Source organism: Vombatus ursinus, unplaced genomic scaffold, assembly GCF_900497805.2.
Source record: "Vombatus ursinus unplaced genomic scaffold, bare-nosed wombat genome assembly UNPS02009173.1, whole genome shotgun sequence".
Taxonomy (NCBI): domain Eukaryota; kingdom Metazoa; phylum Chordata; class Mammalia; order Diprotodontia; family Vombatidae; genus Vombatus; species Vombatus ursinus.
The window spans coordinates 9,788,116-9,815,223 of NW_020948951.1; the positions used below are offsets into that span (position 1 = coordinate 9,788,116).

The 27,108-nt window shown below is 46.4% G+C and overlaps 1 protein-coding gene across 1 annotated transcript in view; it reads left to right on the forward strand.

Moving 5' to 3' along the window:
* Nucleotides 1-263: 263 nt before the first annotated feature.
* Nucleotides 264-27,108, forward strand: part of NCAN (neurocan) — a 52,249-nt gene continuing 25,404 nt past the window's right edge. Inside the window, exons 1-7 of the mRNA XM_027851361.1 lie at nucleotides 264-336; nucleotides 7,302-7,697; nucleotides 8,130-8,304; nucleotides 8,708-8,835; nucleotides 9,120-9,413; nucleotides 12,872-13,627; nucleotides 17,102-18,457. Coding sequence (XP_027707162.1) covers nucleotides 264-336; nucleotides 7,302-7,697; nucleotides 8,130-8,304; nucleotides 8,708-8,835; nucleotides 9,120-9,413; nucleotides 12,872-13,627; nucleotides 17,102-18,457 — 3,178 coding nt within the window. The remainder of the gene's footprint in view (nucleotides 337-7,301; nucleotides 7,698-8,129; nucleotides 8,305-8,707; nucleotides 8,836-9,119; nucleotides 9,414-12,871; nucleotides 13,628-17,101; nucleotides 18,458-27,108) is intronic.

Genomic DNA, 27,108 nt, shown 5'->3' on the forward strand with positions numbered 1-27,108 from the left:
TCCAGGTGCTCTGGTGCTACATGGGGAAAGGAAGGTCACTTTGGAATGTTAGGAAAGGACACTAAGTCCCTAGGGTTGTACCTTAGGCCGGAAGAGTTCACTTGGCCTCCACAGTGGGCCTTCTCCTGGCCTCATTTTTCTAGAAGAAGGCTTGGATCCAGCTGCCCCAGCCAGCCTATTACTGAAAGGTTACTAACCAGGAGCTGAGATTGAGAGAAAGCTCATCTTTCCTCTTCTCCCTTCCTTTTTATTCCAGGTTCAGGATGGGGAGCCCATCTTTCTGGGCTGCCCGAGGCCTGCTGCTCCAGCTGTTACTGCTCTGGGCCTGGGGGCAGGGTAAGTTGGTACCTGGGGAGATGGGGAAGAACCAAGGGCAGGAAGGGGTGGGGAATCTTTGCCCACCCTCTGATACTCTCTGTCTGCTCTCTCCCTTCCTGTGGCATTCTTTTCTTCCTTGGGTCCCAAGCCTGGGATCTGACTCTGGGCTGAAGGCCCAGGAGTCTTTGGAGAACTAGGTCTTGTCGGAATCCCCCTCTCCAGTTTAGAGAAGGAGCTGTAGCCATTTGTCTGCTTGAGTTGATGAGCTCCATTGCTGCCTACATACCTTCCCCAATTTCATGATACGATTTCAGATTTTGCCCCAAGTTCTTGCTTACACAGATCCTATTTATACCTTCTTTGCAATAAGTGTTTACATGTTGCCTCTTCATTAAACTGTGAGCTCCTTGAAAAAAGGGCTTGTTTTTTCTTTTCTTTGTATCCCCACTGCTTAGCATGGTCCTTAGCACATATCAGGCACTTAATAAATGCTTTTTGACCTGACTTCCCTGTCTCAGCCCACAAAGGTTCCCCTTTTGCTATGTCTAGACTTAAGTAACCTGTGGTGAGGACCTCCTTCCCAATGAGTTCCCAGGCCTGTCCTCAGGAAGCTCATTCCTAAGGCTCTAACCTCCCATATCCAAATACTGCCCCCATTAGATGCCTGCTACCACCATCCCATCTCTTTGCTTTATCATAGTCTTTAGACATAGATATTCATTTACAAAGAAAGAAAAAAAATGCTAGAAATGCTATATTGGCAAGAATATAGGCTGCCATTAAATATAGACTGCATTCCTAACAGGAAAACCATATATTCATATACTGAAAAATAATTGCACAAAATGACTGCACCCCCAGATTGGATTTACTTTGAAAGTTTCATGTGGTGTCTTGTACACGTGTTAATAGTGCTTTCTGTTCATGCAAAGGTGGGGGTTTTGATGATTGAAATGAATAAAACTCAGCTTGATTCTAGCCTCATTCAGGTTTTATACAAATCAGCTTTGGGGACAAGGGGTGACCTGTATCAGGACTAACATAGTAATACTATTTAAAAGGAAATATGGAAAACTGTCCCTCAATATTCTCTACTCTCCTGCCTGTTTTCCCTCCTAATCAGACTCTTAGCCTCCCTCTCCTGGGAGGTGGAGGAGATGGAAATGCTCAGACCTGCCCAGCTTCAGGGAGGGAAGGAAATGACCCTATGAGGCCTCTGAAGCTGCCAGAGAATATACTTATGCAAATCTATGCAAACTTGCACATGTCCTCATTAACACTGTCATGCACCTGATGGACCCTTCCAATGAAAGCCTCTGAGGGCTTGGGGGAGAGAAAGGGAGTGGGAATGGGAGTGGGGGTGGGGGAGGACACAACAAGCCTGCTATGATCGGTTACTGCTAGTACAAGGTATGCACAAGAAAAGGGTAAAGAGAAGGGGATGGTCTTATTAATTCAGCACATATTTAATGTATCTTCAACACAGAGACCTGTGTTGAATGCTGGCAGAGATATACAGTTTAGCTAAGACCTGGTCCTTGCCCTCTTTGAGGTTACAGTTAAGCGGACGGGTGACATCCACATAGATAACTTTGATAATTTTTTAAAATAATAATTTATAGGGCAGCTAGGTGGTACAGGGGATAGAGTTCTGGCCTTGGAGTCAGGAGGTCCTGAGTTTAAATCCTCAGATTTGGCCTCAGACACTTGACACTTACTAGCTGTGTGACCCTAGGCAAGTCACTTAAACCTGAATGCCTCACCAAAAAAAAAAGGCAAAAAATAAAATAAAATAATAATTTACGTATTAAATGATAAGTTAACCAGAGAGATGCAAAGTACTTAAGATCTGAGTGAGAAGGTCATTACTGACCAGAGGCATGAGGGAAGGCTTCACGGAGGAGGTGGCATTTGAGTTTGGTTTTAAAGGACAGATAGGAATCTAACACCAAAAGGCGATGGAATATAAGGAATCATGTGGATAAACACACAAAGGGAGAAGAGAACAGTGTATGTTTGAGGTGAGGAGCTCAGAGCACTTCAAAGAATGTCAAATCTAGAAAGAAATTGAGAGCTGTTCTAATCTCATCCTTTCCTTTCATAGATGTGAAAATATAGACCCAGAGAAGAGAAGGGATTAGATTCAAAACCAGGTTTACCTGATTGCTAGGCCTATGATCAAACATTGTGTTTAGACTCAGAGAATCTTGGTTTAAATTCTGCTTACTATTTAATAATAATAATAGCTACCATTTACATAGTGCTTATTAAACACGAGGCACTGTGCTAAGTACTTTACAAATATTATCTCATTTTATCCTTATAACAACCTTGGGAGGCAGATGCTATTATTATTCCCATTTTACAGATGAGGAAACTGAGGCAGACAGCAGTAAAATGACTTGTCCAGTGCCACACAGCTAGTAAGTATTTGAGGCCAGATTTGAACTCAGTGCTCTAGGCCCAGCACTCTACCCACTATGCCACCTAGCTGGCTAACAAGTCACTTAACCTCTCAGGGCATTGGTTTAATCATCTGTAAAATGAGATGATTTCTGAGGCCTCTTTCTGCTTTAGTTCTGTAATCCTGTGATCTCTCTCCTCCACCAAATGGCCTCATCCATGGGCCCCAGGGACCTGTCATCCAAAAGATGGCATTTCCCCTTCTTCCTTCTCATGAGGTTATAGAGCCAGGATAGCCCTGACTTGGAGCCTTTATATGGCTCCTCTCCACTCAGTGTGGATGACCATGCTCCTTGGCATTCTCTCTGTTGGTGGCAACTGTCCGGCTGCTCATTATTTCGTAAGCCAGCAAGGAGACAAATGAGGCTTCCAGCCCACCCTGCCAACAGCTCAGAGAGGCACTGCCTGGGTGTTGACCCCTGATTCCACTCACTTATCCTCAGCATCTTCTCTTCTCTGTCCCTGGTATTGGTCCAAAAGCCTCCTGAGCATTACCTCCTGCCCCTCTATCTTGGAATGATCTAGACAGGGGTGGGGAACCTGTGACTTTGAGGCCACATGTGGCCCTCTAGGTCCTCGAGTGTGGCCCTTTGACTGAATCCAAACTTCACAGAATAGTTTGGATTCAGTCAAAGAACCACACTCGAGGACCTAGAGGGTCACATATGGCCTCGAAGCCAGAGGTTCCCCACCCCTGATGGGATGACCTTTCTGCGCAGAGCAGGACAATACTGACATGGAGACAAGCAGTCTGGAGTTTCTTTTGAATTGGAAATGACTCTTACTCCACTTTACAGAAGCCAAAAACTAGCTCTCATCCCTGTGTACGACTCTGTTCCTCTATATGAGATAGTCTGCGAAATATGGGGGTGGAGCCCAGGAAGGGAACTTCTTTGTTAAGGGGAAGTCCTAAACGTTCTAGATAGGTCCCATGAGCCCAAGGGATAGAGGGTTAAGGCAGGGTTGGCTCTCAGGACGGTACTGAAGAGATAGGTGACTGAAGTAAGCCTGTCCCCATAGGTGTTTCAATGATCCTATGAAATCAATTTAAAGCTAGATGCCTTAGAGACCATTAAATTCAACCTCCTCTTTTTAAATATGAAAAACTAGGGTTGAGAGCTGTGTCTCAAGAATTTCAGCTCTCATCTTCTTAGCACTATCCACTATATGGCCTAGCTCTGCCTTACTAGGGAAATCTTTGACTGTGAGACCCTCAGAATTTCCCCCATTGGCCCAGGGGTCTTCTCTCTAAGAGCCCTCAGCCCTAGTACCTTTAGGGATGGCCCCAGCAGCTTGTTAATGTATCTGAGTTCTGGGAGGGGAGAAAGGGAAGTCATATCCCAATGACCGAGGAAGTTCAGATTCTGCTCCCAACTTTGCCACTGATTCAGTGTGTGACCTTGGCTAAGTCATGCATGCTTCCTCTCGATTCCCTCATCTATAAAATGAAGAAATTGGCCTGAGATCCCTTCCAGATCTGACATTCTTTGATTTAAAAATCAGATAATGCATGTGAAAACATCTTGGAAGTAAGCACTTTGGGAACATTAAACCCTCTATAAAAGTGAGGTGAACCCCAATAAGGGCAGGACAATTGGGATTTGTTCCTAGGATACTAAGTTAAGTGCTCATAAGACTTGTGTGGGTAGAAATAACTAATTTTGCCCCTAGTTATCCAGAATAATTAGTTAAAAATGGGAGGCTAACTATGGGAGCATCTTCTCCCCATCTCCTTCTTCCCAGGTGAGTGTGTGACTAGCTTAGCTGTGCTCTAGTCCCTCCTCACTCCCCGGCTATCTTCTCTTCCTCTCCCTCACCCCTGCCCCAGCAGAAGACTCAGAGATAACATCCTGGGGTTTTCACCCATATGGATTGATATCCTAGGACCTCTATCTCTTCACCACAGGGTCTTTGTGTCCTAAATTCCAAGGTCTCTCCTCCTACTTCACTGACTTGATCTTTAAAAGTTGATTCAAGAGCACTTCCATGTTGCTTCCCCTGGGCCCAACCATTACTAGCCACAGATGTGATTGTGGGGAATAGGATGGGGTTAGAGCTGGAAGGGTCCTCAGATCTTATCTAATCCAGCCCCCCTCCTTTTACAAATAGAGGGCTGACACCCAGAGAGATCGTATGACTCATCCAAAGTCATTGTGTGACTTCTTCCAGGACATGAAAGCTCCCAGCCCCAGCCCTAGCAGCGGCAAAGGTTGTGAGGCAGTTAGTTCGTGCAGGAGATAGAACACTAATGCTGGAGTTGGGAAGTTCAAATCCATCCACAGACACACCTTAGCTGTGTGACCCTGGGCAAGTCACTTAACTTCCACCTTGGTTTTGTTATCTGTAAAATGGGGGTAACAATGACACTTACCTCCCAGGGTTGTTATGAGAATCAAATGAGATCGTATTTGGGAAGTGTTATCTAAATGCTGGCTTGCTGACATTTGAAGACCAACACTCTCCACTGTGCCATGTTGTTCCTCAGGAAACAGCGCTAGGCTTGGAATCAAGAGTTCAAATCCCTACTCTGCCATTTACTGGTTATCTGATCTTGGGCAAGTCACTTACCTCTCTGAGCCTCAATTTCCAGTCTGAAAAGTAAGACTAGTAATATTTGTAATATCTACGTCAGGCATGGATGGCCTGTGTTCTGTACAATGGGGGCAAGAGCCATACTCAGGAGATCACAGATCCATAAGAGCAGGGGTCCCTCGCCTCTCTATGTGTCCTCCACCCCTTGAGCAATCACTCTGAGAAATACTGTGGATCCCCTCTCTCAGAATCATGTTTGTAAATGCATGAAATAAGGAAAGAAACAAACAAAATTTTAATTTGGTATTTTATTTTCTCCAGTTACATGTAAAAAATAACTTTTAACATTCATTTCTAAAACTTTGAGTTCCAAATTCTCTCCCTTCCTCCTTCCCCATCCCCCCTTATTGAGAAGGCAAGCAATTTGATATAGGAAACAAAAGTTTATTAAGCACCTACTATGAGCTAGGTACTATATTAAGCACTTTCCAAATATTATCTCATTTGATCTTCACAACAGCTCTGGCAAGTAGGTGCTCTTTTGATCCTCATTTTATAGTTGAGAAAACCGAGGCAGACAGAAGTTAAGTGATTTGCCCGGGGTCATATAACTAATGACTGTCTGAGGCTGGATTTGAACTCAAAGCTTCCTGATTTCAGGCCTAGCACTCTATCCATTGCGCCACCTAGTTACGTAAGGAAACCAATTATATTGAATTGCAGTTTTCAAAATATTTTAAAAGCAAGTTCGTGATAAACCCGAGCTGAAGAGATTATTGGCATATACATACCTCACCAGTTTATTGAAAGTGTTATGTAAACTTTGCAATACAATGCCGATATGAACTAGCAGTAGTAGTCAAGGGGGAGGGGAACAAGCATTTGAGCACCTACTATGTGCTAGGCACCATGCTAAATGCTTTTCAAATGTTATCTCTTTTGATCTTCACAGCAACATTAGGAGATGGGTACTATTATTATCCCTATTTAACAGATGAGGAAACTGAGGCAGACAGAGGTTAAGTGATTTGCCCAGGGTCACACAGCTAGTAAGTGTCTGAGGTCCCATTTGAACTCAAGTCTTCACAACTCCAAGGCCAGTGCTCTATCCACTGTGCCACCTATCTGCCTCTGGTCATGTTATAAATATGTTATTAACAAGCACCTGGCATACTGACTTGATAATAGGCATTCAATAGAGCTAGGTCTTGATTAGAGTGAATAATGAATCCCCTGAAGTCATAAGCATGTATTTGAATTTGCACTATTCAAAATTATAACGATGTAAAATATGGTTATTGGTTCCAGCTCAGTAAAAATATGCAATACTAATTTGAATAATTTGACCACTTCAGGGGATTTGTTATTCTAACAAATCAGGGCCTAGCTGTAAATATTTATTAAATTAAAAGATAGGGAAATAGTAAAAAAGATGGTTTAGTCGTGTCTGATTCTTTGTGACTTCATAGACAATATCACATCAATACTATCTATGGGGTTTTCTTGGCAAAGATACTGGAGTGGTTTGCCATTTCCTTCTCTGGTGGATTAAGGTAAACAGAGGTTAAGTGACTTGCCCAGGTTCACATAGCTAGTAAGTATCTAAGGCTAAATTTGCACTCAGGTCTTCCTGAGTATTCTATCCACAGAGCTCTATCTACTGTGCCACTTAGCTGCCTCCCTCATGATACCTGGGGTCAAACCCTACCTCCAACATTCTACTTTGGGCAGGTCATTTCCCCACTCAAGGACTTGGTTTCTTTGTCTATAAAATGAGTGGGTTGGACTAAATGATTGCAAAGAGGCTTCCAGCTCTGACTTTTTATGTTCTAAGGGCCCATCTGTGATTCTTTGAAACTGATTTCTATCAGATGAGGAAGGGGGCCAGGCATGTAGGGCCAGAGGGAATGCGACAGTTGGGCTGAAGTACATGACCTCTAGATTCTATTTCAGCCAGATTAACATAGCTCTTGTTTCGTCTGGCTCAGGAACCCAGGATGGTGAAGAAGTGATCCGAATTCAGAAGGTGACCCATGGTACCATGCGGGCGGGGCTGGCAGAGCTGGTGGCCCTACCATGCCTCTTTGTCCTTCAACACCCACGGGAGCCTGGCCCTCCACACGACCCAGCTCGGGTCAAGTGGACCAAGGTTCGGGCTGCCTCAGGCCAGAGGGTGGAACTACCAGTTCTGGTAGCCAAGGACAATGTGGTAAAGGTGGCACGTGGCTGGCAGGGCCGGGTGACACTGCCCGGATACCCTCAGGACCGTTCCAATGCCACCCTGGTGCTAGGGCCCCTGCGGGCCAGTGATGCTGGCCTCTACCGCTGTGAGGTGGTGACTGGCATTGAGGATGAACAGGACCTACTGCCCCTGGAAGTAACTGGTCAGTACCTGGCTGGGGGGCTGCGGGTGGCCAGACTGGGCCTTTAGCATGGAGAAAGCTGAAGGTCAGACTTTATTGAATTCACAATTTTGCAATGGGAGAGGGTGCTATATATAAGCAACTCAGACACACATGTTGTCCCAACAGATGCTGGAGTAATCCTAGCTTGGGAGGGGTTGATCAGGGCAGGCTTCCTGGAGGAGAGGCGAGCAGACCCAAGTAGAAAGGTTTGCCCTGATGATGAGAATGATGATGACAATGACGACTGACATAGATATAGGGTTTTAAGATTTGAAAAGTATACTATATACATTATCACTGTGGCCTCTTAGTGAGAGATGCCCTTATGTGACTGAAGGTTTAAAGTATCCCTTACATCCCTGAGAGCCCTGCCCATAATGTCCCTCTTCCACCCATCCCTTCATTCCCCAGGCGTTGTATTCCACTATCGAGCTTCCTTGGGCCGCTATACCTTGAACTTCCAGGCAGCTCGGGAAGCCTGCCGCCGCAACTCTGCTGTCATCGCAGCCCCCCGCCATCTGCAGGCTGCCTTTGAGGATGGCTATGACAACTGTGACGCTGGCTGGCTGTCCGACCATAGCGTCCGGTGAGTGGGGCCCGGGAGATGGGAGGGGACGGAGCCACTGACAGCAGGAGAGCATCAACTTGGGCCAGCCCCTCAAAGCTGTGGGTGCTGCTTGGAGGTGGTGGCTGGGTGGACCTGATGACTTTAGGGAAAGGGATGTTGGTTTCTAGAACCTTAGAATCTCAGAGATGGAGGGCACCTTAGGGTTCACGAGCTTGCTCATTCAGTAGTCATCTTCTTCATCCTTCTCCCTACCTCTGTCCATCTACCTCAGGAAGGCGAGAAGGTGATATGAGCTCCAAAGGGCACGACCGACCTTTAAGCCCTGAGGACTTCTCACGCCTGTCTCTCTTATTCCAATATCCCAGGGGAGTGGGAGACACTATTGCCATTAACTTATTAACTGAAATTGGTCTTCTCTTAGGTATCCCATCACATTGTCTAGGCCTGGTTGTTATGGAGACCGGAACAGCCTACCAGGGGTCCGCAGCTATGGCCGACGAGATCCTCACGAACACTATGATGTTTATTGTTTTGCCCGGGAATTGAGAGGCAAGTATAAGACCTATCAATTCCAGTTCAATACTTACTATTTCCCAGCCTAAGCACTTGCCATGACTGCCCACCCTGTGTCTTTCCTTTCCCCTGCAACCCAGAGAGCTAAAGCAACCTACCAAGATCGTGCATGGACTCTAACTCAGATTGCCCAGCCCAGCTGAGGTCCTTTACACTGAAAATTTCCTTCTCTGCCACTTTCCCTACCACCCCCTCCATCTGGTTCAGTTTGGGATGTCTGAGGGCCCAGGATGACCTTCACCTTCCTGTTCTTCTGGTAGGAGAAGTCTTCTACGTGTCACCACCCAGCCGACTCACATTGTGGGGAGCCCGGGCTCAGTGCCAGAGCCAGGGAGCAGTTCTGGCTACTGTGGGTCACCTCTACTTGGCCTGGCAGGAGGGCCTTGACCAATGTGACCCAGGCTGGCTGGCGGATGGCAGTGTTCGTTATCCCATTCAGACACCCAGGCGGCGCTGCGGTGGTGAGGCTCCTGGGGTCCGGACCCTCTACAATTTCTCCAACCGTACTGGTTTTCCTGAACCCTCAGCCAAGTTTGATGCCTACTGCTACCGAGGTATGCATTCATTCAACAAATGTGACATTCTGCTAAATGCTTGGGCTCCAGAGATGAAAACAAAATCAGAGGGATTAGAAAGGGAAATGGGGGGGGGTAGGGATTACTCTAGCCCCAGGGCAAAGTCTTGCTTTCATTTCCCTTCTACCCCTACCCATTTCTGCTGAAGAAGCAACTTCTAGACATCTGCTCTAGCTTTCTGCAAGCTGATAGATTATTGGGGCTACAATCTGTTATTCAGTTGGAAGTTATGAATTTCCTCTCTAGATGGGCTAATGATTTTCAACCTGTTCCTCTAATTCAAGCCTGGACTCTAATTCAAGACTGAGCCCCAACGCAATCAGCTAGCTCTGAAATATGTGATGTTGGTCACAGTTTAGGACTTGATCAGAGAGTGCAGAAGGTTCATGGCAGCACATCTCCACTCCTAGGAGCACAAACACCACAACATTCATCAGCTTCGTATCCAAGCTGGTTTACTGAGACAAAAGCCAGGGCTTCAGAGACCATCAGTCAGTCACTCAGCAAATGTATGCACCAGCTATGTGGTATTTCATCCTAAAGGTGACAGGGAACCATTGCAGTTTATTGAGTAGGGGAGTAACATGCGTAGTCCTGGAAGACCAATTCGACAGCTGTGTTGAGGTTGTGCTGGAATAAGGAGAGACTTGAGGCAGGCAGACCCACCAGCAGCTATTGCAATAGTCTGGAGGTGAGGTGATGAGGACCTGCACCAGGGTGGTGGCAGTGTCGGAGGAGAGAATGGGCATATATGAGAGATGTGATGAAGGTAAAATCTATAGGCCTTGGCAAGAGACTGGATATGGGGAGTGAGAGACAGCGAGCAGTTGAGGGTGATACCTAGGTTGAGAACCTGGGGGATGGAAAGATGGTGATGCCCTCAACAGTAATAAAGACACTAGGAAAAAGGGAGGGTTTGGGGTGAGGGTGGGGGAATAATGAGTTCAGTTTTAGGTATGTTGTTTTAAGATCTCGACGGAATACCCAGTTTGAGATGTCCAAGACTGGGTCTCATCCACCTCAGGGAAGGGAGGAAAAGGTTGTGGTTCCTCACCTCCTGCTTGTCCCACATGTGATAGATCTTCCAGCAGTGACTGGGATGAAGGATAAGCAAGGATGGGGGAACCTGGGAAGTGCATGTCCATACAAGTTTCTAAGCTTCTCTGATCTTTTGTCCCGGTCACTTCTGGGAGGCCTGTTGTGCTCAGAGTCACAGAATGTCTCAGGTGATGACATTAGACCTTAGACTATAGATTATCAGAGCTGATTTTACAGAGGGGGAAACTGAGGCCCAGAGAGAAGTGATTTGCCCGGAGTCACAAAGCAAGTGAGTGATAAACCAGGACAAAAAATCTTCATGTCCTGATTACTTCATATCCGGGTTTCAATAATAATAATGATAATAATAATAATAATAATATCTTTTATGTAAAATTAGATAGATAGAGGTTTGTGAAGCACTTTACATATATTATCTCATTTGATTCTTACAGCAACCCTGCAAGGTGTTATTATCATCCTCACTTTACAGATAAGGAAACTGAGGCAGACAGAGGTTAAGTGACTTACCCAGAGTCACACAGCTAGTAAATGTCTGAGGTGGGATTTGAACTCAGGTCTTGCCTGACTACAGGTCCAGCATTCTACTCACTGTCCCACCTAGCTGCACAACCTCTATACCATGGCAGGTATGTCTGCAACTTCCTGAAGCAAGCGTAGTTGAGAGGCTCATAGGTTCATAGATTAGAGATGGAAAGGTGCTCGGATCTCCAATTTACCCTGTATATGTCTTGCATGGACATAGTCATTTGTATATTGTCTCCCCAATTAGAATGTGAGCTCCTTGAGAGCAGGGACTGTTTTTGCTTTTCTTTATATCCCCGATGTTTAGTTCAGTGCCTGGCACATAACAGGTACTTAACAAATGTCTGTTGACTAAGTGGAGGCCATCTAGTACAACTCCCCCATTTTATAGTTGAGGAAACTGAGGCCCATGGAGTTTAAGTGACTTGCCCAAGGTCACACAGTAAGTGTCAGAGATAGGACTGGGGAGGTAGATCTTTGTGTCTAGAGAAGGCAGACCCTGGACAGGGTGATCACCCTTCAAGGTCAGTGTGTCTAGAAGGGACAGCTGGTTTTGTGAACTAATCGCACTCTTTCCCCCTCTCCCCCCAACCCTGCACTATCAGACTTGATTAAAATGTAATCAAGGTTTATAATATACCTTGTCCTGGCTCCCTGATAAAGGACCTTCTGCCTCCTGAGAGACCCTCTTCCTCCCCCATCTATCCCCTCCCTTCATCTCCCCGCGGCCACCAAAACAGAGTCAGAGCAAGGAATCACCATGAAATGAGCATGGACGATGATGAGGTCACAGGGTCTAGAGAGAGAGAGGGGGGAGGCCATTATAGCTGAGGAGAGGATAGGGTACCAAATGATCTCTCAGGTTCTTACCAGCCCTGACAATCTCAGCTCTAAAGGGCCTCCCAGCTCTGACATTCAGTGTCCTAAGGGCCCTCTCAGCTCTGACAGTCTGTGTTCTAAGGGCCCTCCCAGCTCTGCCATTCTCTGTTCTAAGGTCCTTTCCAGCTCTGACCTCATACATTCTGATCTCCTCTGATATTCCCTTCCATGGAATCCAGGTCCCTGCCTTCTTGATGCTCCCCTTCTCTCACCCCCCACTTTCACCTCTCAGCTACCAGCAAGCACAGTCTCCACAGCTCACATTCCCTATTTTTGGCTAGAACAGAACATATTGGGACAGGATATATTTATCCCCATCCCCGCCTGCCTTGGGGGGATCCACAGGTTCCGTTCCTGACTGGGTTGTTTGGGGGAGGATTATTTGGGCTGAAGAAGAAAATACTGTTGTGTCCCCACCCTGTCCTCTCCCCTCTCTACTCCCCCCACCCCCAATCCAGCCCAAGCTTTCATTACTGCATCCCTAGTTTCTAAAAAAGGCACCAGCATTGCCTCAGTCACCCAGGATGGAAATGCTAGTGTTCCCAGGGACTACTTCCTTTCCCCCATACCCCATGTCCAATCAGTCCCCGAATCTGTCAGTTCTCCCTCTGTAATATCATTTTCATCCATCCCTTTATTTTCACCTCCTGCCCTTAAATGAGTCTCTGATCTTGTCCACAGCTAGGAAAAATCAGAGCTGCTTCCATTGACTCCAAAACCAACACTTTCTTCATGGTAGCTAGTGTGACAGCTAGGTGGCAAAGTGGGTAGAACACTGTACTTAGAGCCAGAAAGACTTAAGTTCAAATCTAGGGACTTACTGCCTTAGTCTCCTCATCTGTAAAATGGAAATAATAATATCACCTGCTTTACAGAGCTGTTGTAAGCACTGAATGAGATTATAATTGTAAAATGGTATGTAAATGCTGACAGTTATAACTGCTGAAGTCTTGGTGTTCCTGATTCTCTTACAGCCCATCACCCCACATCTCCACCCAGGAACCGAGATAACCCTGCTACTGATGGGGAGGGCCTAGAGGCTGTGTCTGCAGAGGATCTGCCCATCACAAGCCAAGAGAATGTCTTGCCCCTGGACTCCCAGGAGCCTCTGGTGTTCAGTGGGGTCCCTGCTGATGAACACTCCCAGGATCCCTCCCTGCTTCCCAATGAGGCTGGGTCTGGAAAGGCAGGAGGGACCCCAGTTCCATTCCCTGGGATGCCTTCCTTGGTCACAGCTAGGTCCCCGGGGCCAGAGGTGGCCAGACAAGAGGATCCATGGATGAATATGGTAGACAGAACACCTATGCCAGGAGGTTTCCAAACAGAGACAGTCTTCCCAGCGGGCACAGAGACCCAGAATTCAGCCATGGTAGGGACAGAAGGTGCCACCCCAAACCCCAGACTCACAGAGGACCTTAAAGCCAAGGGGACTGTGGCATCTGCCACTGAAATGGGCGTGGAGTCTGATGCCCAACCAGCAAGCAGCACTGCAGCGACTCAAGTGGGCACCACAGCCAGGAGAAGGGGGCTGAATGGACGGTACTTCCAGCAGCAGCTTCTGGAGCAAGTGACCTCCAGGATGGGGTGGGGCATCAGGACAGGCACAAGCTCCACTCCCCCAGGCACCAAGGAGGCCGGGAACCATGTGGAGTTGCCCCTAATCACAGCCACTAGGCCCATGCTGGGCCCCCAGAGCACTCTGTCCAATGAGGTGGACAGACCCCACTCTAGTGAGTCTCTCACCCCAACAGAGCCCTTGGAGGGGACCCTGCAGCTGGAAATTCTCCAGAACCCCTCGAGGCCACCACTATACTGAAAAACCCCTCTAGGCAGCACCCTTGGGGAAGCCCAGGTCTAAAGGGAGAGTCACAGAATCTCAGAGTCAGGGAACTCAGAGGACATCCAATCCAACCTGTTTGTACCTCAAACCTTCTCCAGTGTCCCCAACAAAGGGTCATCCAGTTTCTCCCTAAAGACTCCCAGTGAGAGAGAATCTGCTTCCTCCTGAGGCAGCCGGCTCCACTCTGGGAAAGCTCTAGTCGTTAGGAAGTCTGCCCTGGAAGCAAGCTCAAACTTGTCCTTTTGCAGATTCCATTCATTGTTCTGTCCACTGGGGTCAAGCAGAAAAAAGTCCAGTTGCCCTTCCGAATGACAGTTCTTCAGGGTCCCAGATCACCTTTCCCCTCTCCTCCTTCTCCCCCAGCCTTCTTCTCTGTAGGCCAAACACCCCACTTTCTTCAAAGCATCCTGCTCTGACATGATCTGGAAGCCCATCACTATCTCAGTCCCCTTCCTCAGGAGGCCCTCCAGTTTCTCAACGGCCTGTCTAAAGGCCATGGGACCAGGCAGAATCAACTTCCCAAAGCCCTCTGAGTGCTCAGAATGGTAGTGAGGGGTCCCTGCAGTGCCTTCAGCCCTCTATGCACCCTGGCAGTTGTACTTTCTATTAGTTAGAATGAAGAACAGGAGAGACACAACCCCATCTGAGGGGAGGCCTCCTACAAGGGTTCTGAGAACATAGAATAGCAGAGCTGGCAGGAGCCTCAGAACATAGTCTAAAGAATGTCAGGGATGGAAGGATTCTCTGAGATCATCCAGTGCAACCTTTTCATCCTACAGAGGAGGAGAGTGAGGCCCAGAGGGAGGAAGTTAATGTCCATGGTCATTTTGGCACCTGGAAAGCCATGAGTGGAGGAAAGGATTAAATATGAAAGAGCTATCCTCTATGCTGGCATTGATGTCTCCATCCAACCAGGGAGGGGTTGGGTCTGGGGTCTGGAAAACCTTGATTCTGCTCCTGGCTCTGTTACTAACTTATAGCATGACCTTGAGCAAGTCACTTTCCCCCTGTACAAAAGAGAGGGAAAAAACTAGACTGTCTCTACAATCCCTTCCAGCTCTGATATACTGTGTTCTATCAAGCCTTTCTGTGCCCAAATTAAGGTAAGTGGAGACAGAGAGGTCCCTTTCCTGAGGGCACTTGTGAAGAGGGAGCTTGCCTGTTGGCAATTGGTCTGGTGACTCCCTTGCCATGTCAACGTCATCCAGATTGAAGGAGAAGATGCTTCTATTTCCCAGCCCACCCTCCAGTGTCAGAGGATCTGACTTCTCAGGGGAGGCTGGCAGCCCAAGCCCAGCTGATGCTTTATTTTTCCAACTAAAAATAAATGTTTTGTGGAGGTAGCTCATTAAAACTAGAATTGCAGATTGTAGCAAGCCATTAAGTTTTATAGGGGAAGCCATCAAGAGGACACTCCAGGGAGCAGGCACCTGCAGGGATGTCGGGCTCACCTAATCCACTTGGCATCTCCTCAACCAGTCACTTGCGAACTGTGAACTGAAGTCTGGGCCTCCAGCCCCCCAACCCCTCACCCACCACTTCAACGCCCTCCTCAACCACTTTTCCTTTAGGACCCTGTGAAGTACTCCTGGGTCAGGAAACCTTGAGGCTTAGAGCATCAGTCAGGATAACCCCATTTCTGTGATTTATTATTGGTAAGAGTTATGGGCATGCCGTTCTCTCTCTGGGCCTTCATTTCCCTATCTGTAAATGAAAGAGTTGGGCTACATGGTCTCCAAGTTCCCTTCCAGCTCTGACATTCTATGCTCAAAGGCAATCTGGTACAATGAAAAGAATATTCGTTTTAGAGTTGGAGGTCTGGGGCTTGGAGCCCAGCTCTGCCACTTGTGACCTTGGACACTCTCTGGCCCTCATTTTCTTCATCTGTGAAATGAGGGGGGTTGAACTTGATGACCTGCAACATCCTTTACCACTCTAAAGTTAGGATCCTAAGGTCCTCTGCACCTCTGATATTCAGTGACCCTCCCCATCCTCAAATGCATCTGTGATCCCATGGTTTTGGATTGTTCTTCCAGCACTCTGCCCATACTTTTGCAGAGGGGAACTTGGCCTTCCCTCATGCCACTTGGGTAAAATTGGGAGGGAGCTGGGAGAAGAGGAAACCATGGAAGGATTTAGGTCCAGGTTCCTGGGGAGCTGAGAATCTAGGGGATGTCAGGGAAAGGTAGGTCTGAGAGAGACCCCATAGCTGGAAGAGGGGACCTTTATTCCATGGCATTGAGCATGAGAAAGGAAATGCTTCTTTGGTCTTGTGTTTTTGGTGGGGGGAGTGATGTGTAGCAGAGCCTAAGATGCATATCTGCGAAAGTGAAGCCCCATTCCCACAGCTAAGCCCTGAGGAAAGGGAAGCCAATCAATGTTTTCCCCACCCCCTGAACCCTGCTCCATTTTGCCTTAGCCTACAGATGGTTTCAGTTCTCACCATAAAAGCCCACTTTGGAGCTGGGTTCCAAATGTCCTGAAAGCCCCGCCCTCCCCTTCTCTTCCCTCCCTCACAGCCGACAGTGAGACCCTAGGGCAGCTTGTCTCCACTCCCCACTCCCCACCCCCTTTCAACCACAGCATACTGCTTCCATGGCAACCTGCAGCAGCTGGGATTGGTTGGTGCTCTCTAGATCTTCCAAAACCCAAAGCCAACCTTGGACTTCTCATGGCCCAGCCCCTGGGGTAGAAGTATTTTACCTGGCATGAGGAGCCATTGAGACCGAAGGCCATGGTCCTGGAAGGGCAGCTATTTAATTCTATTATTAAAAATAATATGAATAACTCTCATTGCTATAGCATGGGAGTTCTTAACCTTTTCTGTGTCTGTGCTTTTAAAGGCATAAAATAGAATACGTAGGATTACAAAGGAAATAAAAAATTAGAGAAAAGGAAGATGTAATTTTTTCCCATCCAAGTTCACAGGTCCCCTGAAATCTATCCACAGACCCTAAGGTAAGAACCCCTGCTACAGCACTTCTAGGTTTGCAAAAAATTTTCTTAAAAATAAAGGCCCCAAGCCCGACTGAGGTAGTGCAAAGTGTTATTGTCGCCATTTTACAAATGAGGAACCTGAGACTGAGAGAGACAAAATGACTTGCCCAGAGATACATAACACAGAAGCACCAGGATTTCTTCCACTATGCCCTGTGGTCTGAACCGTGAGAGTACCCTGTCCCCAGATCTTAGCTGGACTTAAAAAGAGACAGAGCTCCCAGGAATATGACTGAGGCAGCCTAGGAAGGGACTGGCCGAGAAGAAAACAGCTCCCTTGTGGTAGGGTCCCCGTGACTGACACCCCCAAGCTTTGCCCAGTTGGGCGTCTCTGCCTCTAACTTGCTACGTGGTATTTTCATTGTAGGCTCTTCAGGAATCCAGAGTGAGGGAAGCCCACTGAGTCCCAACTCTGTGTCATCACCAGCCCCTGAGAAAAAAGAAGATGCCTATCCTGGGAGTCAGGATGGCTCCCAGGACCCTGGACAGGGAAGCTCAGGCCCCAACAAAGATCCCCACCTGAGCATGGAGCCAGGAGACCCTGAGGACTCTTCAGGGGAGACCCATGGTGGTAGGGACATGCCTGTCCTGGCCATGCTTCGGGCCCCCAAGCCACCCTTAATGTCTCTGCCCACACCAACCCTGGACACTTATCTCCCTGTCAGTGTCAGAGATGACATGGGTCTGTCTCTGTATGGTGGAACCACAGCTGCCCCAGAAGTCCCCAACAGTCCTTTTTCCCCCTACACTGACTGTCCAATTGAAAGGAGAGACATCTCAGGAGAGACTGAGATTAAACCAGAGATAAATGGGACTGAGATACCTGCACCATCCACATTCCCTAGCCCCAGGCCTCAGGAAAAAGGAGGTTTAGAGGCTGATTCCTGGTCCCTGACTCTAGGGTGGGACAGTCAGCAGCTTGAGCAAGGCCAGGAAGTTAGCCCAACTGAATATACTGGACCCCGTGAGACCTTGGGGCTAGGGACCACCTCACCAAATGGAGAAGACACCCCCTCCCCAAGTCTAGGATCTGGTCTGTTGTTGCATCAGGACCCAACTGCCGAACTTGAGACGTGGGAGGAGTCTAAAGGAATGGAGACGTTTGGTTTCTATACATCCATTCCTTCTCCTGCTCTAGTCCTAGGAAGCCAGGGCCTACAGCCCAGGCCTGACCCTGAAGAATGGGCCAGCACCAGTGAGCCTAAGTCTCAAGAGAAGTCTAAGCTAACAACCTCCTCACCCCAGCCAGCTTCTGAAGCTGGCCAGTCCCTTGAGCTGCCCTACACTGCCATGGATCCAGCCAGCCCAGACTCCCCCCAGGAAGGCAGCCCCTTGGGAAAGGTAGTCTTTGTGCCCTGGACTCCAGGAGCCTCAACCCTGGCCAAGAAAGATTGGGCCACCCCTGCCACTCCAGAGCTGGAGGGAGATGACACCTCTGGAGAGGGGCAAAAGGGGGCTTTGTGGGAGGCCTCCCACACCCGGGTTCCCTTCCTGCCTGGCCTACTGGAAGACAGAGAGCCAACCAGAGATACTACCCTTCACATACAAAGGCACAGCCTTCAGGTCCTAGAGATTCCTGACTCCCAGGAGGCTGGACCAAGCACTGCTTTGGATGCAGGGACTCAGCCTCTTGGCGACGCTGGGAGTGGAGAAGAGTTATCGATGATGGGAGAATTGGAAAGTGGATCATGGGCTGGGGAGAACAACCAGAGCACTGAAGAAGGTAAGTACCAAACCAGAGGCAGAAACAAGGGTGATCCTCCCCAGAGGCAGGCAGCAAACTCCGTATGACCAGGCCCGGCCATACAAGGGGGAGGAGCCCATCTGTGGCCAGTGTTTGGTCATAGCCCATCATCCTCTGGGCCTCTTTCGCCCAGCTCTAGCAAGGCGCATTTTCTGAATTACTGGTATTTCTGATTTGTTCATGCTACAGCTACAGAAGCACTTTGTAACCAGAAAAAGCCATATGAATGTCAATCACTGTTAACCTTCCACTACATTAGCTTCCAATTACCTATCACAACATGGAAGTGACTCTAGGCTCTCAAAGGCTAGGCCAGCAGAGTATAAACCCTGATTGAGAGCAGGGACTGGACCTCTCACTTCATTGACACAGAGAACTGCCTGGTTAGAAAACTCTCTCAACCAATCCAGGTTGGCACCTTTTCTGCAATTTAATCTTAGAGGGGTGCCTAGAACAGAGGCTAAGTGACTTGCCCAGTTTCACAGAGGGCAGTTAGGTGGCACTGCAGTGGATGTAGTGCCAGGCCTGAAGTTAGGAAGACTCATCTTCCTGAGTTCAAATCTGGCCTCAGACACTTACTAGTTGGGTGACCCTGGGCAAGTCACTTAACTTTTGTATCAGTTTCCTCATCTATAAAATGAGCTGGAGAAGGAAGTGGCAAACCCCTACAGTATGTTTGCCAAGAGAACACCAAATGCGGTCACAAAAAGTTGGATACAGCTGAAATGACTGAACACAACCAGTTCCACAGGGTCAGGCCTTCATCCTATGTCTTCCTGTCTTCATGGCTGGTTCTCTACCCACCATGCCACACTAAGTTTTGAGTAATGTATGGTATGTGCTATGTCCAAGAAACAGCCCCTAGCTAAGTTCAGAGAGGTTCACCACCAGAAAGGTGAACGCCAGGTAATGGCATCTTTTTAGCTACATAAGCTCATGAAATCATCTACTAAAGCATGGAGGAGTTTTGGCCCAGTCCTGGTAGAGAGACTATCTACACTGATATGACCATAGGTCCTTAAAGTACTGATATGGGGGGCAGCTAGGTGGTGCAGTGGATAGAGCACTGGTGCTGAAGTCAGGAGGACCTGAGTTCAAATCTGGCCTCAGACCAAACACTTGACACTTACTAGCTGTGTGACCTTGGGCAAGTCACTTAACCCCGATTGCCTCACTAAAAAAAAAAAAAAAAAGGTACTGATATGGGTGTATGAGCTTTGTCAATCAAGAATTGAGTTGGATTCTGAGTAGGCTCTAGGGTTCTAGCCAGTGATCTCACCCTCTAAGCCCCAGAACCCTAAGCTCTTTTAGTACTCCCACCAAGATGTCATTATTCATGATGTTCATCTTTAGGACTACAGGCCACCCTCTCTCAGGTTCTCTCTCATCCTGGACCATCAAAGACCAAAGACTGAAGCCATGAATAGAACTAGAGTCCCACATGTTGGCCTTATCACAAATAGGTTTGTGTTTTACAGCTGGTGAGGTTAGATTCCATGACGAACTAATTGATAAGCTTGCCTAGCAATGGGCAGAACACAACCTAAAAGAGGTATTGGGTCCTGATATATTGCCTCTCTGTAGTCACTGCTACTGGGAAGAGCTCCTCAAGCCAAGGGCTAGGAATCAGAAGATTTGAGTTTTAGCCCTGGGGTTTTTTCTAGTTGTTGTTTTTTTTTCATTAATTTCTTCTAATCAGCAAAAATCTGCCTTCTTTCTATTTGGTCCATTCTAATTTTTAGAGAGTTTGTTGCTTGGGCAAGGTTTTGAACCTCTTGTGCCAAGTTGCTAATTCCCTTTCCAATTCTTTCTTCCATCTCTTATTTCTTTTCTATTTTTTTCTTCTAGCACTCCCATTTCATTTATAAAAAATATTTTAAACTCTTTAAAAAAAAACCTCTTGCTTCATCTCTTCCAGGAATTCTAGTTGAATTTGTGCCCAAGCTGTGATTTTCTTTGAGGCTTTGCTTGTAGATATTTTGGAGTCATTCTCTTCTGGGTTTATGTCTTGAACATCCCTGTCACCATAATAGCTTTTTTATGATGGGATTCTTTTTTTGTTTGCTCAGTCATTCAGCCTGCTTCCTGACTTTTTCAAGGCTCTGCTCACTTTTGGAGGGAATATCTGGGTTGGTCCTACTGCTGTTTTCTTGGAGTGTTGAGCATTATGTCATTCCAGGATCTCAGGGACAGCTCAGGCTGGAGATCTGGAAATGTTCAGTTCTCCCATTTGTCTGATCCAGGGCAAGTTTGATCACTGTCTCCTTGGTCTGAACTTTGCAAGTTGCCAACCTGGACTTGGGTTGAGCAACAAGCTTGTGGGCTTGCCCCCTCTGGAGTTGCAGTAGACTGCTGTTAAATTCAGCCACTATCAATCAGCCAGCTGGAAAGCTCTGCTGGTTCATAGTGACAGAACTAGTCTTCCCTTTGGTTTTGGATTCCTTCCTTGGTTATTCCTCTATAGGCTTCAAACTGGGCTAAAGGTTGGATCTGAAACCCAACTCTGCTCCCAGGCTCCAAGCCACACAGCTGCTGTTTGCTTATGAACTCTCTTCTCACTCAATATACAACATAGGGACTTGCAACAGCTGATTACCCTGGAGCACCATCCCTGTGCACGTGGTCCTTCCTTAGCATGCCTTGGATCTGTGAGCTGGAACTAGGTAGTGAGTACCAAAGCCGCCAATTGGCACCTACCCTGTACCTTGCACGAGGTCAAGGCACAAGATTTGGGACCTTGTCTTGCTTGAGCACACAGTTTCTGTCCTCCTTGAGCCCTTGGGCACTGGGATGTTTCACGTAGGTTTGCGCTCCCAGCCAGACCCTGACCCCATTGTCCACAGTCTTTTCTATCTATCTATCTCTCTGCCAATCTGGACTAGAAAAATGACTCATTGTGATTTCTTTCTTGGGTTTCCTAGACAGGATTCAGTCTGATGTGTTTTCTAGATCTGTTTGGCAGAATTTTTTTGGGAGGAGTTCCTCAATGTACTTATTCCTGCCGCCTTGCCATCTTGGCTCTGCCTCTGCAGCCCCACTTCCAGTCCTTTCCTCACTACGTGACCTTCCACATGTTATTTCCCCTGCCTGAGCCTTACTTCCCTTGTTTTATGGTTCAGATGTTTTAATTTTGGGGAGAAAATCAGAGATCTCTAAAGCTTAGAGTTCCTGAGGACCTTTGCCATCACACTGACTATTGGATGGAAGATTGGCAGCATCCAAGCAGAGGGGGGTCACTCCCACCATATCAAGGGGTTCATTTTTATAGGAAACTAAATCTCAGAACTGAAAGGGACCTCGGAGGGGATCTAGCCTCACCACCTCCTCAGCACAGGAATTCTCTACACAGTATCTCTGACATCCAAGTTCCAGTTACAAGTAGCTCAGCATCTCATAAAGGCAATCCATTTGGAATCCCAGAATCCCAAGGCTAAAAGGGCACTTAGAGGTCATCAATATACGGACTGGTCTCCAGTTTCTTTACAATGCTGGTGGCTTTCCTATGGATGGTCTCCCCTTTTTTAGTATCCATCCTAAAAGAGGTACCTAGAACTGCACAGAATATTCCAGATGCAGTATAACCAAGGAAAAATACATATGGCCAAACTGGAAGTTTCTCTATTTTATAGATCAGAATGTGACCTGGGTAACCGAGAGAATGGTGATGCCCTCAGCAGTGATAGGGGGAAGGTTTAGGGGAAAAGATAAGAAATTCAGTTTTGAACATGTTGAGTTTAAGGTGTCTATTGGACATCTAGTTTGAGATGTCCAGTAGATAGTTAGAAGTGTGATACTGAAGGTCAGCAGAGATTAGGGCTGGATAAATAGATATGAGAATCATCTTCAGGAGTGAGACAGGGGTGACCAGGAGATAGTGGCAGAGGGCATCTGGATAATGTGAATTGAAGAGAAGGGGAAAAGAGGGAGATCTCAGCAAATGGCTTCTTTTTTTTCCCAGCAAAACATGAGGCAAAATTTTCAGTTAAGAGGGTGGAAAGAAAAAAGCCAAGGGAGTTTTGAACAGGATTAAGAAGAGAGTTTGGAAGAGCCCTGTGGTAAATGGCATAGTGAATTAATCAGGAAAGTATAAAAGGATTGCCTTGCAATGGTGAGGGCCCAGTTTAGATGACGCAACATCAAGTTGTAGTGGACCCAGTCAACATGGTTTCATGATTTCCTCCACCTTCATTCAGCAACATATCCATGTGACTACACTATTCTCTATCTTATATGTCTCTATCTTGTCCATGTGAGAGACTTCATCAAATGCTTTACTAAAATACAGGTATTGACAGCATTTCCCTGATCAAAAGGCATTCATTAAGCAGCTACTGTATACACACCAGGCGTTGGGCTAAGCGTTGGAAATACAAAGAAAGGCAAACAAACCAATCCCTGCTGTCAAGCAGCTCATTAGTCTAAAGGGGGAAACAACATGAAAACAACTATGTACAAACAAGCTATGTTTGTACTGGAGATAATCAACAGAGCACTTGCATTAGGGGGAATCAGGATAGGCTTCTTATAGAACATGGGATTTTAGCTGGGACTTGAAGGAAGCCAGGAAAGTCAGGAGATGGAGAGGAGGAGGGAAAGGACTCGACATAAGGGACAACCAATGGAAATACTCAGAAGTCTGGAGATGGAGCGTCTTGTGTGAGGAAAAGCCAGGAGGCCAGTGTTACTGGACTGAAGAATACAAGGAGGAGAACAAGGTGTAAGAAAATTGGTTGAGTTCAAATCCGGCCTCAGACCAAACACTTTACACTTACTGGCTGTGTGACCCTGGGCAAGTCACTTAACCCCAATTGCCTAAAAACAAAAAAATTGGAAAGGTAGAAGGGGACCAGGTTCTAAAGGGTTTTGAACAATGAACAGGTGATTTTATATTTGATCCTGGAGGTGATAGGGAGTCACTGAAGTTTACTGAGTAGGGGGTTACTGATATGGTAACTAGGGAAAAATTTTAAAAGAGAATAAGGCTAACCTGACAGGACCTGTTCTCAATGAAATTCTTTTGACTCAGTGATGACCATGTCCTTTTCAAGTTGATCACTCTTCATACCTTTAATAATATGCTCTGGAATTTATAAGTCAGAGTAGTCAAGCTCACCCTGCCAGCAGTTTTTAGATCCTGCTCTCCCTAGTTTCATAAATCAGGACAACCTTTGTCCTTGTCCAGTCCTCTTCTGCTCTCTAAGATTTTTCATAAATTACTGACAGTGACTCAGCAATCACACCCTCTAGTTCTCTCTGTGCTGTGGGCTGTACTTCATTTGTCAAAGCCTGAGGGGTTGGACTTTTCAAGGGCAGCTAGCCGACATAGGAGTCTGATGGAGTGGAAAAAGACCTGGATTTGGAAGTCAGAGGACCTGAGGTCAAATTTGGGCATTTGCTATCTGTGTGTTCTTGAGCCAGTTTCAGCCTGTCTGGGCCTCAGTTTCCTCCTCTGTAAAGTGAGAGGGTTGGACTATATGACCTCTAAGATCCCTTTTAGTTCTTAATCTATAATCCCACTATCTCTTTAGTTATCTTGAGGATTAACTCCACATTAGTCATTTTTCTTCTGCCCTTTCTAGTCCAAAGAACATTCTCCTAAGCAGAGCAAACAGAAGTCAAATAAGAATTGGGCAGCTCTGCCTTCTCACTATAATCTATTGTTATCACCCTTTCTCCTTTGAACAATGGTCACATCTTTTCTTTGATCTCCTTTATCCCCAATATAGAAAAAAAAAAGCCCTCCAACCCTGTTAAATGTCTTTACTTTTCCCACCAGCTTCAGCTCATTCTTGGCGTTAGCACCCCTGACAGTGGTCTTACAAGAACTGAGACACAATTTAGTATTCATCCTCTGTTACCTATCCTTGTCCTCATCCTCTTGGTGTGTATTTTAACAATCGAAGTAGGTCAGTGAGTTTCTTGTGTACCCACACTGGTCTTCTTTTTTTTTTTTTTTTTTGTCTCCTCGGAATGGTTTCTCTTTGTATCTTCAGAAATTCGTTCTTAAGTTTCTCATCCCTCCTGCAATGACTTTTCCTGTAGGATTTCAGTCCATGGCATTCTGACTCTCTTTGAACCCTTTGAGGGTGTTCCCAGGGTGATTATCAAACTATGCTCAGCTTTCCTTTCCTTCTCTATCATAAGATGCTAAGATTCAGTGGTCCCTCTCCTCCAAGGCTCCCCTCTTTGCTACTTCAGCACCTGGTTCCTCCTGATTATAGAAGATTAGATCCTGAATAGAACATCTTCCTCTTAGCTCCTACATCTTTTGAAGGATGAAATTAGCATTATGGCAAGCCAAGAATTTAATAGCTGCTGTGCTTTAGGCAGAAAGAGAACTCAAGCAGATGTTTGGATGATTGATAACCAAGTTTTGTGCCACTGTCCCAGATTTGTGATCTGTTTTCTGATGTTTCATCTCTTTCCTTTTTCTGGCCCCACAACACTGTCTCTTCTGTTGCTGTTCCCTCAGATGCTCTGCCCCATGCTTGCTTGCCCATTCTACCTCGTAGATTTCCCTACACAAATATATGGCATCTTCTTAATGTATAGTATTATTGAACCATTCCTGTTATCTATTCTGTTCCTTTTCAATAACATATCCCCTTCCAGAGCTCTATTTCAGACATGGTTCTCATACTACCAAGTCTCAGTGATAACTTTGAGGTCAAATTTTTCCCTTTATATCAGGACCTCTAGTTTATCTTACTTTTTAAAAAACACTTTGTATTTTGAATATGGACATCTGAGGCTATGGTTTTTATTGCTAGCTCTTTTCTTATATGTTATCTCCTATAGATGTCTGAGCAGCTCTCTTGCTTTTCTTCCTCATTATGGTATCATCCCTCCCCCCTCCTTTTCAGTTTAAAGTCCTTTTGATCAGATTTGCAAGACATCAGGCAAATGCACTCTTACCAGCCCTTGTTAAAGCACTTGCTTCTGATCAGGAGCTTCTTATTTCTAAATTGTAAGCTGTGGTCCAGAAATCCAAATCTTGTCCTTAGATGGCATCTTCTTAACTGGCTGTTTACTTTCCAAATCTGCCTTTCTTTTCTGAAGTCCTTGCCTTTGATTAGGACCAGTAAGGTAAACACCCTTTATATCACATGATCCCTAGCAATGCTTTCTAGGATATCTTCTGGTAGGATCATTGTACCTGTGTCAATCACCAAAATAAAGTAGCATTCAGGAGGTCTGACAGGTATTGAGAAAGTCTTCGTTATTTGCTAAGCACTTACTGGGTGCCAGAGGATGTCATATTTGAAGTCAGAAGATCTGGGTTCATGTCCTTATTCAGCCACTTACTACATGTATGACTGTAAGCAAGTCACTTAACCTCCCTTAGTCTCCATTTCCTCATTTGTAAAATGAGGTCCCTTCTAGCTCCAAATCTATGATCCTATGTCCCTCAGCTGGGAGTCACCAGCCCCTACTACTATTCTGTTTATCTTCTGATCCTTACTGGCAGATCTCTCACTGGGGGCTCCACATAATGATTCCTTGGAGGGTGAGTATCTCATAGGGGCCACTTCCCTCTTCTTTGGGAAGAGCCTCATATCTATTACTTTCTGTGGTCACTCTTCCTTTTCTTTTCTGCATCACATTCTTCCATCCTCTCATCTATTGACACCAATCAGGATTCCCCTCTCCATGTCATCTTTGTTCTTTGCTTTTGTGTTGAAATCCTTCTTCTGGTTTTTATAGAAACCCTTCATTCTCTTCCCGACAACCTGAAGATCAGAGAAGCATTTGCCAACCCCCCTTTACATTCTCTTTCAAGATGAAGACCAAGCTACACTTTGAGCATAGATAACAATTATTTGTCTTTTATGCTAATGAACTCTGAAATAACCCTTACTTTATCACAGTCTGTTGTTATTGCACCCCTTCCTTGGTCTTGTAACCCCAAACCCTGTTTGTTGTCCTTACTATGACCTCCGATCCCTTCACCCCTCAGGTCTTTCTCAGACCATCACCCCTGTACTATCTCTCCTCTATTCCCTATCTTGACCCATCAGTGAACTAGTTCAACTCTACACTGTCTTCTCTTGAGTACTTTGCCCTCTTATCTCACTGTTGACCTTGCTGTGCCAAGCCTCAGCCATTTATTACTCCCACCATCACTCTAACTTATCAGTTGCTGAACAAAGGGGAAAAAGAATCACAAAACCATGCTGACTGGGCCTCCACTAGGGCCAGGCAATCCTTTGATAGCACCCTGATTGTCTCACTATCCCACTCCCTACATCACTTTTCCAAACCTTTAATCCCTCCTCAAACTTCCCATCACTCTCCCTCACCCACCCCACCTGACTCAGGTGAGATCCTTGTGTATTTCACTGAAAAAAAAAATGACGCCATTCTAGGAGATCTCCTCTTCTCCTTTCCTCATCTTCCACCACTTAAATATCTTCCATCATTATCTCCTCATTCACCTGTCTCACATGATGAAGTGGTCCTTCTTCGTGCCAAGGCAAACCTCTCCACATGAACAAATGAGCCATTCCAACAGATTATCCCCCATATCATTCCCACTCTCTCACTTATCTTCAATCTCTCCTTGTCTTCTGGCTGCTTCCCTGCTGCCTACAAATGTACTCATGTATCCCCCATCTTCTTTTTTTTTATTT